The following is a 17360-nucleotide window of genomic DNA, read 5'->3' as shown; positions in this document are numbered from 1 at the left end:
TCTCGGTCGCGACACGGGTGTTTTCTGCACCATCAGACCTGTTTCTTCTTCATCCTGCAGACACAACTTTTCAAACTCGAAAAATTGAGTTTCTTGAACCTCAAGAGGGATGATTTTATGCCTTTTCGCGTCAAAACAACACCTCCTTTCGTCCTATGATTCCTATAAATAAATCATAGAGGTTCAGATTTCTGTTACATCATTTTCTTTTCATCCCTGTCAGAACAAACTTCTGATATTCTAAAAACACCATTATCAAATAAGTTACAGAAACATTTTTCGTTCCTCAAAAACCATGACTACCAAACACAAATCCCCCAAACAGATTGCTGCTTCACGCAATAAGCGTCCTGACTTATCGGAACGCTACGGTGCGATGTTTCCTATTTACAATCATGACGAAGGCAGACGCTACTATAGACTTCGCTATACGTTCTTCGTTGGAATGCTGTATATGGACGAGTTCTTAAATAATGAACTCGGGATAAGCGATGACATGAATCGCTATTTAGAGAGAATGGGATGGACCAAGTTCGCCCACATGCGGTTTCCTATTATTGGAGACTGGATTCTAGAGTTTTTCTGTACAGTTCGTTTCGTGAACAAACGAAGGGTGCGTCTCAGTTTTCGTCGAGATGGCGAAACCTTTACTTTTGGATACCCTGAATTACATGCCTGGTTTGGTTTTCCTCCGAGGGATACAATCAAACGTCATCCTAGCAGAGATATGACATCCATAGATATATGGAGGATGCTAACAGGATTTTGGCATTTCAATCCTCGACTCGCCTACAACCAATCCATCAACTCCAACTCGATGTTGTATCTACATAAATTTTAGTGTCACAGTTTGTTCGGTCGCACATTTAGTAGTGTGGTCAAAGACACCGATTTATATGTCCTTGGAGATATATTCCAAGGCAATACAGTTGATACCTCTAAGATTCTGATGGAAGGTCTTGTTGCCGCTTCTCGATCCAAGGATAAGAAGATTGATTTCGGTAATATCATTTGTGGGATAATTCTCGGGACCAAGGGAACTATTTCTGTCCCTTGGACCGATTCTGATTCTTTTCCGATTTTGGACTATGAGTTCTTGGAATATGAAGGCCTCGTGAAGCGTATTTTTAGAGCAGGCCCGCATTTTCTTTCTGCACTAGAACGTCAAGCTTTCGTGCAATTGAAAATTGATCGCTATAGGGCTAGAGAAATCCCGATTGATAGGGATGAGTATATAGAATAGTTTTAGTTTATTAGTTTTCATTTTGTAAATATTTGTGTGTTTTGTAAATACCTTCTTTGTTTTTATGTTTTGTTTAATTTTGTACATATTTGATTCAATAAAAAATTTTAGTCATTTGATTCAATTTCTTATTTTGATCTTGGTTTATCTATCCTCAATCCATTTTGAATAAATCAAATCAAGGTTGCTTATAGTCAGATACTGATGATAGTAATGAACTCATGTGATTTTTATATTTGAATTAACAAATATGTCTATAAATTCATCACATTAATCCATTCATGTTCTGTATAAATCAATTGAGAATTAATAAGTACATGACTTTGTATTTATTAATGTAGATTCATTTAACTTACATAATTCAATGTACATTAATGTTTCCTTAAATTCTCATTAAGAGGTAAACCTTTGGTTTTATTAACTTACATGAATTTGTATTTATTAGTGATTCATTATTTTTCCATTAATAAGGATAAACTTTTGGTTTTCCTTGTAAATTAATGCTTTATCATCTATGTTTTTCAGTACAGGAACGGTTTTAATAAGGTTCAGGACATAATTTCTCAGAAATTTACACAAACGGAGTCAAAATGCATGAATACAAGTCACCAGGGACCGATTCTCGGCCGAGAATTATGAATTCTCGGTAAGTTCAGCAAGACAGGCCAAAATTCAGAGCAATTTGTTCTCTGAAATTGCCGTGTCACGACCGAGAATCAGGATTCTCGGTCGTGACACGCGACCTGTAGGCAGAGTCATTCCGGATTTTTGCACTATTTTTGATCCTATTCATATTCCTACTCTACCTATACTTAACTCTATTTCACCCTATATATACCTATTCCTTACAGAAACCTCACATCACCTCCCTTTTTACCCAATCCCCTACTCTAAACTCTTCTCAATACATTACTTTTACTCTTCCCAATTTATTCTTTACCCTTTCTAATCACTTAACCCTTTCAACTACCAAATTTCTCATTCAATTACACATTACACCTCCCAACTCATCTTCAACCTTTGCTCTTCTCTCTTTTCATCTCTTTTCCTCTATTTTTCAAACCTTAAACACCATTAACATGCCTAGGACAAAGCATGTTGGTCACAAGCCACAAGTTACGGAAGTTAATCGCCTTCGTATATGTTGCGAAGCCTATTTCGACATCGCCTCGGAGGAGGAAGCCGCTCGTTTCATTCATTTTTCGAACTCAAAAAGGGAGTTTATGGATATGCACTTCCTTGACTTTGATTCAGTAAGAGAGTTAAATTTCTCTACTCGGATTAACGCTTTCATTGAGACTTTGGGTTGGCAAACTTTTGTTTCTATGCGTTTTCCTAGCATTACGGAGTATATAGTGGAATTTTTGGTCACTTTGACCACGAATAAGAAGAAAACATCCATCTCCTTTAGGAATAATGGTGTGACTTACACCATAGATTATGAAGCTATGGGAAATATGTTTGGTTTTCCTACTAGTGATTTCCATGACAAGCCTAAGGATTTTGATAACGACGCAATTTGGAACACTCTTTCGGGTCAAGATTATTTTAACTCGAAAAACACTTCAAGTAAGGTGATAAGAGACAATTGTGTGTTCTTCTTTCACAAATTTCTGAGTTTTTCCTTATTTGGTCGTGTTGAGAGCTCAAAGATTCAAGTTAGGGATTTGTTTGTTCTTGATTGCTTGTTTAAAGGTTTGCGGGTTGATAGCATAGGTATGCTATTTGATAATTTATATCGTGCTTCGAGGGCAACTACAATTCAAGTACCTCTCGGTAATTTTATCACCGCTATTATTTTGGGTGCACGTGGAGAGCTAGCCGATTATGACATGTCTACCTACCATGGATATGTGCCAATTTTGAATATTTCGGCTCTTGAGCGGGCTCACTTGTTGCTTACTTCGGTTCCTCCCGTTTTTATTTCATATGAGTCCCGTATTGCCCATCTTCGTGGCACTATGGGTGGGGGAGCTTCGAGTTCACAATTTGTAGGTACTGAAGGTGGCGAAGAAGAGGAGGAAGCGGACATTGCACCACAAGCACAACCACAACCCCAAGCACCTCAAGATGATGATCCGGTTGATTTGAGGAGGATTTTGAACCAAATCAATGAAAATAATCGTAACATGAATTTGAGGATTGATGATTTGGTGGAGAATAATATGGTGATAAATGACAACCTCAACAACTTAAGGAGGGAGCACAAATCTACTGGTCGTCGGATGCTTTCCTTTTTCCGTCGTCAAAATGTTGAAACCTCACCATCTCCGACGGATTCGCCTCCACATGCTTAGGTTTTGTCAAGTCTTTTATTCATTTCCTTATCTTGTTATGTTGTTTTTCAATGTAAGTTTGGTACAATATTTTATCTTTCTTATTATGTTTGGTACAATTTTATTTTTATGTTGGATGATTTTAATTTGCTAATTTTCTTTATTATTTCATGTGATTTATTTCGTACTAATTTTTCGTGTTTTATCAATTTTTGCACCAATGAGGACATGGTCCAAATTAAGTGTGGGAGGAGATATACATATATCATTTTTACACGTACGAATAAATGTCATCCGTTTTACCATAAAAAACATATTAATATTTATAAACAATATTTTCAAATGCAACACTTGTTTTATGCAAATGCAATATATATTGCAACACAATTTAAAACCCAATTTATTTAAACTTTACATTATTTTTCATATGTTTAAAAATATATAACTTATGATTATTTTTAGGTTATCATTATCGTTAGAAATAATATTTCTATACGGGCAACATTTTTGAAATTTTTCACAAATCTCCGATACGATTTTAAGTAAAATTGTTTCGAGTAAATGTATTTAAGTAAATAAATTCTTTATTTCAATCTCTATTTTATATCATGCAATTCATGATAAAATAAATCTTATTTTAAATTTTCAATTAGGTTTATAGGCATTAAATTGAACTAACAATTTTTAGCTCGGTTTGATTTCGTCTTACATTAACACCAATTGAAGTTTTTAAGGAAACTTTAGCCATAATACATGTTGAATTTTAAAGTCAATATAGGATGAATGTGCTATCTTTCTTTTTCCCAATTTTACAATTTCAATTTCATAAATTCATATTAATTAATCAATTAGTTATATTCTTAACTTTTAGCCACGATTGAGACCAACCTTATCACAATCGAGGTATGAAAGGGAAGAAAAATAAGTACCGTTTACTTTTGGCCACGATTGCGACCACCCTTATCACAATCGAGGTATGGAAGGAACGTTTAAAAGCAAAAATTAAGTGTGTTTAAGTTTAACGTAACGGTTGCGTCCACTCATGGCATGGTCGGTACCTCTTAAGCGAACACAAAGCAAATAAAATGTATATAAAGTTACGATCGAGACCACCCTTATCTCGGGCGTAACTAAGCAAATAATTAACCCAAGTACTTACTTATTTCATGTAATAGTTTAGGTTTGGAAAAGGAAATTTTGTGCTTTGAAATGCCTTGAGACGAAAGACTCAATAACATGCGTGCTTATATCGTCCCGAACACTTCAATTCAAAATTAAAAATACAAGACAAATGATATATTGCCTTTATACTAGTTAGTTTGATATTTTGCGTATAAATTTATCATGCGAAGTTAGTCTTTTCAGCTTAACTAATTTAAAAAAGTAATACAGAGATATATGTTTTATTTTGATAAAGAGATTAGTTAAAAGATAAATTCAGTGAAATTTTGCTCGGGACTAGTAAAAGATTAAGTGTGGAGATTTGTTAAGCCCAAAATATACCTAAAATATCATTAGTATTTACATCAGTTTTGCTACGAATTCATACTATTTATATCTGTTTAGTGTACTTTTACTTCCGAATATGTTTCTTTCATGCAAGGTACCTAAATATTTGGTAAAATCCAAATAGGAACGAAAAGAGGTTAAAAACAGAAGAAAAACCCTACAAAAGGAGTCAAAGACGATGAAAATCAAACGCACCGAAACGAGGACGAAGTCAGAAATAGAGTAAAAACCTCTGTGTCGCGACCGAGAATCCTCCATTCTCGATCGCGACACACGTCGACCAGCAACTTCTCCCTTCTTTTCAAAGGCTAAAACCTGCACCCCATTCTCGGCCGAGAATATATTATTCTCGGTAAGTTCAGAATTTCTGGAAGAGCTATTCGTACATGTTCATTTTCAAAGAAACGTGTCCGTTCGATTGGATAAGAACGCCTCTTCACAGTAGACACATTCCTTAAACCCGACTCTTCAACATCTATAAATAAAGAGTTGATTTCAGAGTTGAAGATATATTAAAGAGAAAATTAGTATAGAATTAATGCAGAAATTCTGAGTCAAGCGATTCAGAGTTAGAAGTTCGATTTTGTAAAAAGCAATATGATGTACACACATTGTTTATTAAATAAATTACAAACACAGTAGCGTTTAGATTTGTTCATATTAGTTTACATTTTGGTAGTAGATAGACCAATCTCTATTCCGAAGATTCAGCGAGAAGATTTAGTAGAGGATTCGCCCTAGGAGCCTGACAAACTCTAAACGAGGTTCAAGGAAAGGATTGACAACCCGTTCGCTTGAAAGTCGTCGAAAGCTTCCATGCTTCTTGTTCTCTATAAACTTGTATCAAATTCATACTTCATCTAATAAAGTTTATTATATTCGATAGATTTTTATGTAGCACTTATGGTAAATGATCCGAAGTGAGTTCTGGTGTTTTCATTAATACGTAGTTGAATTCAAAATCTTTACAAGGAAACTTTATTGAACACTTAAGCAAATTGGTATCTTGGATAAAAGTATCAATTCGGTTAAGGAAGCAATCTAACCAGTTAGGGGATTGTTGCATTCAAAGCCTTTTAATTGAATGAGTTCACGTTATTACATTTATATAATTTGTATACAAAGTTTAAAGTTGTTTTCTTTGCTTAATGCAAACGAATACATTTATTCACTTTTCTAAAGCACTAAACGTTTCTGTTTTGTAAATTCATCCTTAAATCAGAAGTGATTTCTAACATTCTACATACTCTAGTCTAATTCTTATTCTAGCAATTTCAAAACCAAATCCAATTAAACGATTTTCCATATTATAAACCTTGAAAGTAAATCAAATCGATTTAAAATAAGTTTTCGTTAAAAAGCGTTCCCTGTGGGTTCGATATCTTTTATTACTACAAGCGTATACCGTGCACTTGCGAAAATCGCTCAACACTAACCCACCTTACTTCCAATTTACCAAATTAGACAATTTCACCCATTTTGGAGAAAATTATCCTTATTCTAGCTTGAAGGTTCATCTCCTACCTCCCGTTGCTTCCACTTCGACTTCCTCACCTGACCTTTCCCATTCAACTTCTTTGTGGTTCATCTTCTTCGGTTTCAGTTCGCTTCAACTGCATTATACGTTTAATTTCCATCACTATATATATTCCGTCCTATTCTGGTCTGCATTTTCAATATATTTTCATCTCCTACATTCGGTTTGTGTTCAACTGCTACGGCGCGGCGAGGATGGCGAGAAAGTGGAAGGCGACGGCAGTAAACGACGAGGAAGGATGGACGAAACATAAGGTAAGCCCACTTCATCTTCTTATTCATTGATTTGCGCCATTACTGAAGCTTGAATGCGCTCGAATGCGACGTTAATGGCTATCGATATAACCTTATCGCATTCGTCTGTGAATGCTCTCAAATGCGACAAGGTTATATGTATATAAACCTGTCGCATTTATTATATAAATGCGCTCAAATGCGACAAGGTTTATGTACAATAACCTTGTCGCATTTGAGCGCATTCACAAACGAATGCGATAAGGTTATATGTAAATCCTTGTCGCATTTTTCTCAAATGCGCTCAAATTCGACAAGGAATTATACATAGAATTTGTCGCATTTTTCAAGATTTTTTAAGAATGCTCTCAACTGCGTCATATTTGTTAGTGAATTTAATATGTGTATGTTTAAAAATGTTACAGAATGATCCTAGGTCAGCAAAAAAGGGAAAAAAGAATTCCATTTTCAAATATCCTGAGGCGTTTAATTCGGATGCTCAAATAACAATGAGGTTTAATTTGGATTCTGGGGCCATGATAAATGATAACTTGAGTGAAAAGCAGTTAGAAATCTTCAGAAAAACATGTTTTGGACAGTATTTGAATATGAAGATTGTTAGTTTCTCTTCTCCAATAGTTCATCATGTCCTAGCGCGGGAGATTTACCACCCAGAAAGTAAACACAAGGAGATATGGTTCAAGGTGAAAGGAGTTGATATGAGGTTTGGAGATTGGGAGTTTGGACTTATTAGCGGTTTAAGGTTTGGAGTAAACATGGGATCATTCATGGAAAGGATGGACGAATTAGAGATGCCACAGAGGTTGCGAAAGAAGTACTTTAAGCAATATAAGTCAATAAGGACAATTCACTTCGCGGAAGTTTTGAAAAGTATAGACTGAAAGAAGAAGGATGAGACTGAAAGATTTGACCAAGATGCTGTGATGATTGCCATGATGTACTTTGTGCATGGCAATGTACTGGACAATGCTAACGACAGACATGCAAGGGATTGGATATTGGATCTTGCAGATTATCCAAAACTGTTTAATGAGTTTCCATGGGGTGCGTTGGCTTGGGAGGAGACATATAAGATATTGGACTGGGCTATTAAGAAAAGAACGAAGCAAATCGTTGCAAATGCAGCGGGAGATAGGGGACGTGTTCCATATCAACTCTACGGATTTACACACTTATTCCAGGTATGGTTTTTATATATGGTATTGATTTGGTGTTTGATTTGTGTATATGTATGTTTGGTGTATGATTTGTGTATATGTATGTTTGGTGTAAGAATGCGCTCGAATGCTGCTATTATGTGTACATCTGTGTCGCATTTGTTGTTGAATGCGCTCAAATGCGACAAGGATTACACTATAACCTTGTCGCATTTGAGCGCATTCAAAACAAATGCGACAAGGTTCTAGTGTAATCCTTGTCGCATTAGAGCGCATTCAACAAGAAATGCGACAAGGATTATATATAACATTATTGCATTTGTTTTGAATGCACTCAAATACGACAAGGTTATAGTGTAATCTTTATCGCATTTGAGCGCATTCAACAACAAATGCGACAAGGTTATATGTAATCCTTGTCGCACTTGAGCGTATATGCAACCATAATGCGACAAGGTTATATGTATTGAGTGCTGATCAAAGCATACCTCTTCTTTGCAGAGTTGGATTCTTGAGTTGTGGAATGTAACTCATGCATATTACAGCAGGAGAAGAGGCAACCCACTTCCACGTTTGCTTAGATGGACCCAGAGAGTAACCCCCTTACACCAAACAGTTAGAGAAACGTTTACTGTAAGTGCAATGAGATTTATGTGTTTTCTATTCATTTTGTATTTGTTTACCAATACATCGCTATTTTTTTGCAATGTAAGGTTGCTGATCCTCCAGACGCGCGTCTTGTGGTCGAGGAGGAAGAGAAAGAGTTGGATTGTTACACGTATTTGGTGGACCATGTCGAAGGACAGGAGGCTGATATAGATGCAATATTTGTCTAAGTAGGGAAAGGTAAGGAGAAAGTGGACGGTGATGATGATAAGGAAGGGGGGATGTCCTCCAATTATGCTCGAGCTCCACACGACGTGTGGATGTGTTCCACGCCGTGTGGGGCAATTTTCCCACACTTCCTCATTCGCTTCGTATCTCACACGACGTGGGACTGAGGGCACACGTCGTGTGAGGTCTACCTTCGCATTGACTCGATTTCTTGAATGAGATGTCAGCATCAGAAACTATTAAATAAATATTAGTTAAATTTGCTGTGTAATATATAAGTATTATAGTATATTATTTAAGTTATAATAAATTGAGTTTCTCCGATTCATACTTAGCAAAATCATATTTAAGCTCTTAATTTTTATAACTTCTCTTCCAAGCTCCTGATTTCTAATTTTCATATGTATTTAGTTTTAGGTTTTTTTTTTTGATGAAAAATGCATTTAGTTCTTAATTAACAGCTTAACTAACTAAGTTGTTAGTGGGGAGGCTCAATCTGTTTAAGGATTTAATTATGAATTTAGCCTATCTACTTATTCCATAGGCCTTAGAAAAGATTTGAGCTTTTACCCTTAGGTTACGACTCTATTTACACAAATTGAGTATGTGGAAAAGGTTTTTAGACAATTCACATGTTTTAATGGTGCATGTTTTAATGCCTACATCGACACACGATTGTTCATAACATATATCAAATAATATTTGTATTTATATCTTCATATCCGAACTATTCTCGGTATGCATATTGGTACAATAATAACTCACATTGTAAAAATCCCAGATTGAGGCACTCCATATCTAGTAGGATGTTGTGATCACAGATTCAAACCATAAGATCATTCATCTTACTTGCTTAAGCTGGCAATATATTTCAATAATATATACTCATTTCATTCTCATCTAAAGTTCATAAGGATTCGTAATATCACAAACGACAACTCAAGTTCCATCATACTCATCTCACCATATCAATATCAATATCAATAGCTCAATTCAACGAATATATCAACATTTGATAAACATATACATGATACTTTAATTTTAATGAAGTCATTCTGACTTATTCATATAGAAAATTACCGAAACAGTAACATGATTACCAAAACAGTATGATATGGGGTAAAAAGTTTTTATGGTGGATAAATTACATATGTGACTACTGAACTTTACTCATTTTCATAGTATGATTACTAAATTTCAAAATATAACATAAAAGTCACTAGACTTTACACTTTTTTAACATTATAGTCATTAAACTTCAATTAATGCCTCAAAATGACCATTGATGACCTCAAAATAAAAATGTCCAAAAATTAAAATTGTTTAGGACCACATTTACCATGAAAACATTATTTTTATTTTAAAAATCATGATTTCTGGAGTTTTCTCTCTAAACATTCATTTTCTCTTTTATAACCAAACAACACATAAATGGCTTCAAAAAAAAAATTTGCTCAGAATATCATCAATTTTTGAATTTTCTATTTGAGGTGATCAACAGTCTTTGTAGGCATTAAGTGAAATTTAGTGATCATGATGTTAGAAAGTATAAAATTGAGCGACTTTTATATTGCGCTTTGGAATTTAGTGACTACAAGTTACTTGAGATAAAATTCATTGCAATGAGTGTAATTTACCCCTTTATGGTTATGAAATATGGACTTTGTGCACTGGTGGTCACTAAAGTAGTTTTTGACCCAATAAAATCATTAAAGTAACAAATTTATGTCAATGACTTCACTATGAGAAAATCCGATGATACAGACCATCGAAAAGTTAGCGTGTATGTAATGTCAACAACACCTCACATCCAACATGTGTAGTTGTATGGCAATTAAAAAAAAATTGAATATCCTAACTCGGTTTCTCATGGCCACGAGTGTCAAACATTGTTTGGTGGTGTTGGTGGCAATCGCGGTAGCTTTTCAGTGATTCAAATTGTTAAATCCATCCACATTGACTTTATTACTTTTTTTAATGGCTTTATTGGATCAAAGACTATTTAACGACCATCGGTTAACAAAACCCCTAATTTAGTGACCATTAAAAACTTTTTTACCTCAACTTCAACTAATTGAGTTAAGTAAACAAAAAAAAAGAATTGTTGTCATGTGTTTGCATGTCATACTTAAAAGTTCAATCATTTTATCAACGTGACTATCACTTCGTACATAAAAGTCAGTCAATTCCAATGTGAATGTTATGTCACTGTTCCACTAACTTTTCTATCCGAATTATTCGGAATGACCTTATTTAAACGAAAAGGAAAGTTCAGTAACTTTATTGAAAGAAAATAAAATCAAACGACCTTTATTGACCGTAAACTTCAATGATCATCGTTACAATTTACCCTATTTTTGTCCCTTGTCCCTACAAAAGATGACAAGCAAGAAAAATCATGATAAGATAATCACAATCTACAAGAAATAATCACATCTAAAAAAAACAACTGCAATGCATATATATCTACTCTGCCTTTCCTTCAATCAGAACTTCACAACCTTCTTGGTTTATCTTTGTGTTTAACCTATCAGGAAGAAGCATAACAGAAGCTTCATCTGCAACTTCCCGATCCGAAACGGCGGCACTTTTAGGCTGTAGAGGCTGTTGTGCATCAAATCTAATCCATTGCCTGTCCTTGGCATGGATTAAAACAGGGTATAAGATGAAGCCAACAGCAATAACTGCAGTGCTAACTAAGTATGTTCTTAAAGAAGCAAGGCACATAACAAGAACAAGCAATGCAGAAGGAGGTAAGCAAAGCAATGTTGCACCAAATGTCTCCAATGGAACCTTGTAAGGCCTATGCATTTCTGGCCTGTGAATTCTCAGTTTTATGAAAGCTGCAAACTCAAGGAGCATTCCTATTGCATATAAGAAGTTGAGGAATTCCAAGATTTGTTGAAAACTCATCCACGATAGGAATATTACTCCGGTTGCTGAACATAGAATGCTTATTGTTGGTGTTCCGTATTTTGATCTGCAGATATCAGTCAAAGAAAGCTTTTTCGGTTAAAATTGCTCATACGTATTTTGATAAGTCCCTTATCATACATAAATAGAATCCTAATAAACGTTCAACTATGATTTTAGATTCTGGGTGTAATTAACTGTCAGAAATTAATATAAGATCTATGATTGCGCCTTAACTTAACTATCAGCTTGAGCTGTTGGTTAAAACGGTTCCATGACATGGTATCAGAGCCTCTTGGACCAAACGGTCGAGGGTTCGAGTCATGGCAACCTCATTAATTTGTGGAATTGAAAACACATGGTGTGTTAGGCCTGTGTTGTACAGGATGCAAGCCCAAGGGGCATTTGCGTGTGAGGGTGTGTCAGATCTTAATATAAGATCTATGATTGGGCCTTAACTATCAGCTTGAACTGTTGGTTAAAACGGTTCCATGACATTAACTAAGTCAAAAGGTGTGCCTAGCCGCGCCTCTTATAGAGGCGACAGGCGCACAAAGGCGTCCCCCTACTTAACACCACCCACCATTGGCATTTTGAGGCCCATCCCGCCATGTGTTTTTAATTCCACACATTAATGAGGTTGCCAGGACTCGAACCCTCGAGAGGCTCTGATACCATGCCATGGAACCGATTGAACTAAAAGCTCGAGCTTATAGTTAAGGCCTAATCATAGATCTTATATTAATCTTTGACATATGAAGCGTCAAGCAAATACCCATGAGTTACCCAACATTGCAATACAAAGCTCTAATACCAAGAAAAGAAAGATCTAACTCGTCCTAAATGGTACCTCAAACGGAAAGAATTGTTTTACATATATAAAAGTCATATAACTCACTAATTAAGCAATGTAGTATGTTTAACACGATACTTTGCGAAAACATTTAGTCTAAAACGAAGAGAAAAACGACTAACCTTGAGGCAAAAATAGCAGGGAGCATTCCCATTTCACTCATGCCAAGAAGTTGAAAGGCATCACCACTCATTTCAGCTTCAAACAACCCCAAATTAGACATTGCAGAAGCTGCTTGAATCCACCATTTAAGCCGAACTCCTCCAATTAACATCCCAACTTCTGCAAAGTATCCATCACCCCATTCACTTGATGAAGTCCTCAAAGCACCAGTACCAGCAAGAAGTGGAATCAAGTACGAACAAACAACCAACAAAACTGCCCCGAAAAGCGCCTTTGGGAATGTTTTACTTGGATTCTCAACTTCTCCTGCAAGAGTACTAGCCTTATCCCAGTAATTCAGATTCCAAAACATGCAATTGAAGTATCCCCTCCAATCTACTTTCTTAAAATCTACAACTAACCATTGTTTAGGCCTAATTTGAGGTATTGAAAGCACACTCATTACCACGAACGGCAAAAGCGAGAAAGCAGCGAGTAAAACTGCTGAAAATCCAACAATATGAAGACCTCTATAGTTCAAATATGTTAAAGAAACTGTAATCCCTAAAAGAGCTGGTATTCTAGCAATCGATTGGTTAAAAATTGGGAATGAATGCTTTAAATAATCAAGGAATAACACAGGGTAAAGAGCATTATCCATAACTCCACTAAACCATTTCCAAAACCCTTCTTGGAAACCCCAAAAGGGACCAAAAGCTGAAGATATCCAAATCACATATCCACCATTTTCAGGGAAACTTGTAGCTAATTCTGCAGTAATTAAAGCTTCTGGTACACTCCAAAATAATGGGAATATTAAGAAACCAAGTAAAGATAAAAGAGGGCCTCCTCCTGCTCTTACTGAATCTTCCACACCAAAAGGACCCCCAGATACATCATAGAATATTAGGGCAATAAGAGGTAAAAGTGATAATTTTGGACTTGATTTAGGGGTTTTTTCAGTATCAGTTTCTATTCTCTCTTCACCCATCCACAGAAACAGAGAAAGATTCAATCTTTCACCGTCTAAATATCAATTAAATGAAATTTGTACAGATTATGAATCCTGAATCAAGATTCTATCAATAAAAACAGAAGAACACAAATTGAATTAAAGAAAAGAAACCTTTTGTGTTTTGCAAGGTCAGAGAATAAGGTTGGACTCTCTGCCTGAATTTGCTGAAATAAATTTCCAACTTTTGAGAGCTTTAATGTCTAAAGAAGAAGAAGATGATGATGAGATGGGGTTTGATTCTTCCAATTTGTCTATGATGCGATTGAATTTTTCTTTTCCTTCTCTGATATGATATATCGTGTATTTTTTTGTCTGGATTCTTGGGCAACAAAAAGTCGTCAGCAGAGTTGAATAATGGAGCTTCGACTATGAACCCCACCCTCTCCTCTATGAATGACAAATACTATTACGGTGGCAGTACGAGAAAAATAAAATAATTGATACATAATTAGAGGTGAATAATTAGAAATGGTAAAAGTACATGCAATCTATCAAATCAGTGTTTGAGTTTATCTTAATAGGTAATGTGTCACGTTAATTTTTTGGTTAATACGAAACTGATATGTAAATTTTTTGATTGGATTAGAGCTGATATGCTAAACCGAAGACGACACGAATATTTAAAATTATTACTATATTCTCTTATATTTTTATATATAATTTTATTAATAAAAATAATAAAAATTATAATTATTACTTACAAATATGATTCAAACCTCCTAAATTGTTATAAACATATTACATTACTCATTAACATAATATTATATCAGTGGACTTTCAATTGTTAGTGTTAACATATAAGTAATTAGTGGACTAATATAAAAATGACATAGTAATGTATCTTCTTCTATTTTTAAAAATTATCATTAATATATATATATATATATATATATATATATATATATATATATATATATATATATATATATATATATATATATGCATAACAAAATTACAGGTACAACCCGAAAACACACCACGAAATCGATACTAACTCGAACAAGTTAACACGATTGTGACACAAGTTTTTTGATTGGATTTGGGTTTACTCTTTTCAACACGAACCCGAAAATGGCACGACACGAACACGAAATTGCCAGATCTACCTAATACTATGATAATTGACATTTTTACATGGTATTATTTTGTAACATTCGACTCATCCCATATTTTTATATGGGATGTTTAATTTATTTTGGATAAAAAAATTATAATTTTTAACACGTGGTATGTGTACGGATTAATTGTTATAATTATTTTTTTTTCATATAGACTTTATAGGTGGATAAATAAGAAAAAAAAATTTATTTTATCCACATATTAAGTTTATATGGAAAAAAAAATTAAAACAATTGATATGTATAGATATCACGTGTTAAAAATTGTGTCATGCGAAAAATTTAACAAATCGAATAATTTACATCCAAAATGAGTCAAATGTCAACTATAGAAATATTTTAAGAAGCAAATGTTATCAAATAATTGTTGGATATGGCTCATAATGTCCAAAGGACTTATGGTACAGGGATATTTGAGTAATTTTATATCAAGTAGGGTTACACACTATAAATACATATAATTTGTATCTCTTTTACACGATCAATAAGAAAAAAACTGTTCATCGCTCCCGGAGACATAGACAGTTAAAACTGCCGAACTTCATTAACAAATCCGTGTGTTCGATCTTTGCTTTATTATTATGTTTTATTTAGCTTCGTTATTCAACATGTTACCAAATAATACACATAGGATTTTGTCTTAAATTATAGATTTTAAATTAATTAGCCTATGTATTTCTCAATTCAGTAATTGAGTCTCTGAATTTTGCAAAACCCATCAATCCAACACAAACAAAATAGAGGAAGATAAACCGTGATCAATTCTCCGAACAGAGTTTTAGACCAAATGTAAGCAGAATTCCAGCATTGTTTGTGTTTAATTGTTGGGTTTTATAAAGTTTAAGGATCTAATTGCTGATTTAAGAAGAACAGGGGTTAATTAGCTCTATAGTTTAGGGGTCAAATTGGTTTTATGTTTTTTTTTTTTTACCTGGGTTTGGTAGGGTGGAAGCAGCACGCGATCCAAAGCGAGTGAAATGGAATATTGAAGATCCGAAAATGTGTGTATTATATTGCGTGGAATAAGATTCCAAGAATCTGACGATTGTGAGAGTGATATTTTGGGAAAACCCAGTTTAGCACAAATTACAATGCTGCCCTCTTGTAATTGTCACTCAAAGTCACTTTCAAGTTTCAAATACGAGAAAAGGTATAAAAATATGTTTATTATTTATATTATTATTGTTGGGTAAATGTGATTTTACGCTTAACGTCATCATAAATTTGTCGTCTAATTTAGAACCTAAGAACATTTCCAAGAGACTCTTAGTGCATTCTCTAAAAATAATATAAATAATTGACTCTTAGTGATTTAAGAGCCACTAAGACATATCATCTCCAACAATACTTTTTATATTCACTCCTTATTTATTATTGGATTAAGGTGCAAAAATACCCCTAACGTTTTGGGTCAGGAGCAATTTTACCCCTAACGTCTAAAATGGTACAATTTTACCCCTAATGTTGGAAGTCAAGAGCAATTTTACCCCTAACGTTGATAAATTGGATCAATTTCGGACACTATTATAAAACATAGATATTTTTGTTCCTTATTCTGCACCAATTGCATATCAATTCGTTTAAAAAAAAGATTTCGTGTTTTTTATAATTTAATAATATAATTGGAGATTAATATTTATAAATTCGATGAATTTTTTAATTTTTTTTTTATCTAATTCGTACAAAAAACAGTATATTTTTTAATTTTTTTATGTTTTTTTTTCGCATCCCAACATATGTTTGTGATTTGTTACTGATAAAATGACGTAAATGTGAAATGTATATGACAATATTCACGATCAAGAAGACAATTTGATGAATTATTTCTTAAATTGACCCAATTTATCAACGTTAGGGGCAAAATTGCTCTTGGCTTCCAACGTTAGGGGTAAAATTGCACCATTTTAGACGTTAGGGGTAACATTGCTCCTAGCCCGAAACGTTAGGGGTATTTTTGCACCTTAACCCTTTATTGTTTTATCATTAAAATTATTAATTGTTGTTATATTTACCAATAGTGTAAGGAAAGAGACTAATAAATTATTAATAAAAAATGAATTAAGAGGCACTAAGAGGTGGAGAGATGCTCTCTATTAATAGAGAGGATTGAGAGACTCTTAGTGATTTGAGGAGCCACTAAGAGGCTGTTGGAGCTGATTTTTTATTCTTCCTTCTCAAATTTTAACTTAAGAGCCAATTTAAGAGGCTGTTGGAGATGCTCTAAGTAACATTTAGAGATTGGGTTCTTAAAAACAAAACAAAAAAAAGAAATATTTGGAATTGGGGTAATTTTATATATCATTAAAAAGAATAAAATATTGTGTTCACGGAATTTATATTTGGGATTTTGCTCCACTTTAAGGCTTTTAATGAGATTTTTATTTCATTAAGAGTCTGATTGAACATTTTACCCACTATGAGGCTCGTTTAACCGGACTTGAAATCGAAAGGTTGGCTTTCGGTTTCATTTTTGCAAAGAAATCGGAAGCCAACCTTCCGGTTTCTCTATTTTATTTTATTTTAAATATAAAAAATAGAAATCGGAATGC

The 17360-nt window shown here is 34.1% G+C and overlaps 1 protein-coding gene across 1 annotated transcript; it reads right to left on the bottom strand.

The window, feature by feature from the left end:
* Positions 1 to 11099: 11099 nt before the first annotated feature.
* Positions 11100 to 14037, bottom strand: LOC136226992 (probable polyamine transporter At3g19553). Its single transcript, XM_066015711.1, has 2 exons — positions 12699 to 14037; positions 11100 to 11790 (listed from the first exon to the last, which is right to left on the bottom strand). Exons 1-2 carry the CDS (start codon positions 13667 to 13669, stop codon positions 11277 to 11279), a joined length of 1485 nt encoding a protein of 494 aa, XP_065871783.1. The 5' UTR covers positions 13670 to 14037; the 3' UTR covers positions 11100 to 11276.
* Positions 14038 to 17360: the final 3323 nt, after the last annotated feature.

This window comes from Euphorbia lathyris, chromosome 4 (assembly GCF_963576675.1).
Source record: "Euphorbia lathyris chromosome 4, ddEupLath1.1, whole genome shotgun sequence".
NCBI lineage: Eukaryota > Viridiplantae > Streptophyta > Magnoliopsida > Malpighiales > Euphorbiaceae > Euphorbia > Euphorbia lathyris.
Note: the sequence above shows the minus strand (reverse complement) of the source record. Positions and strands in the feature narration are given on the sequence as shown.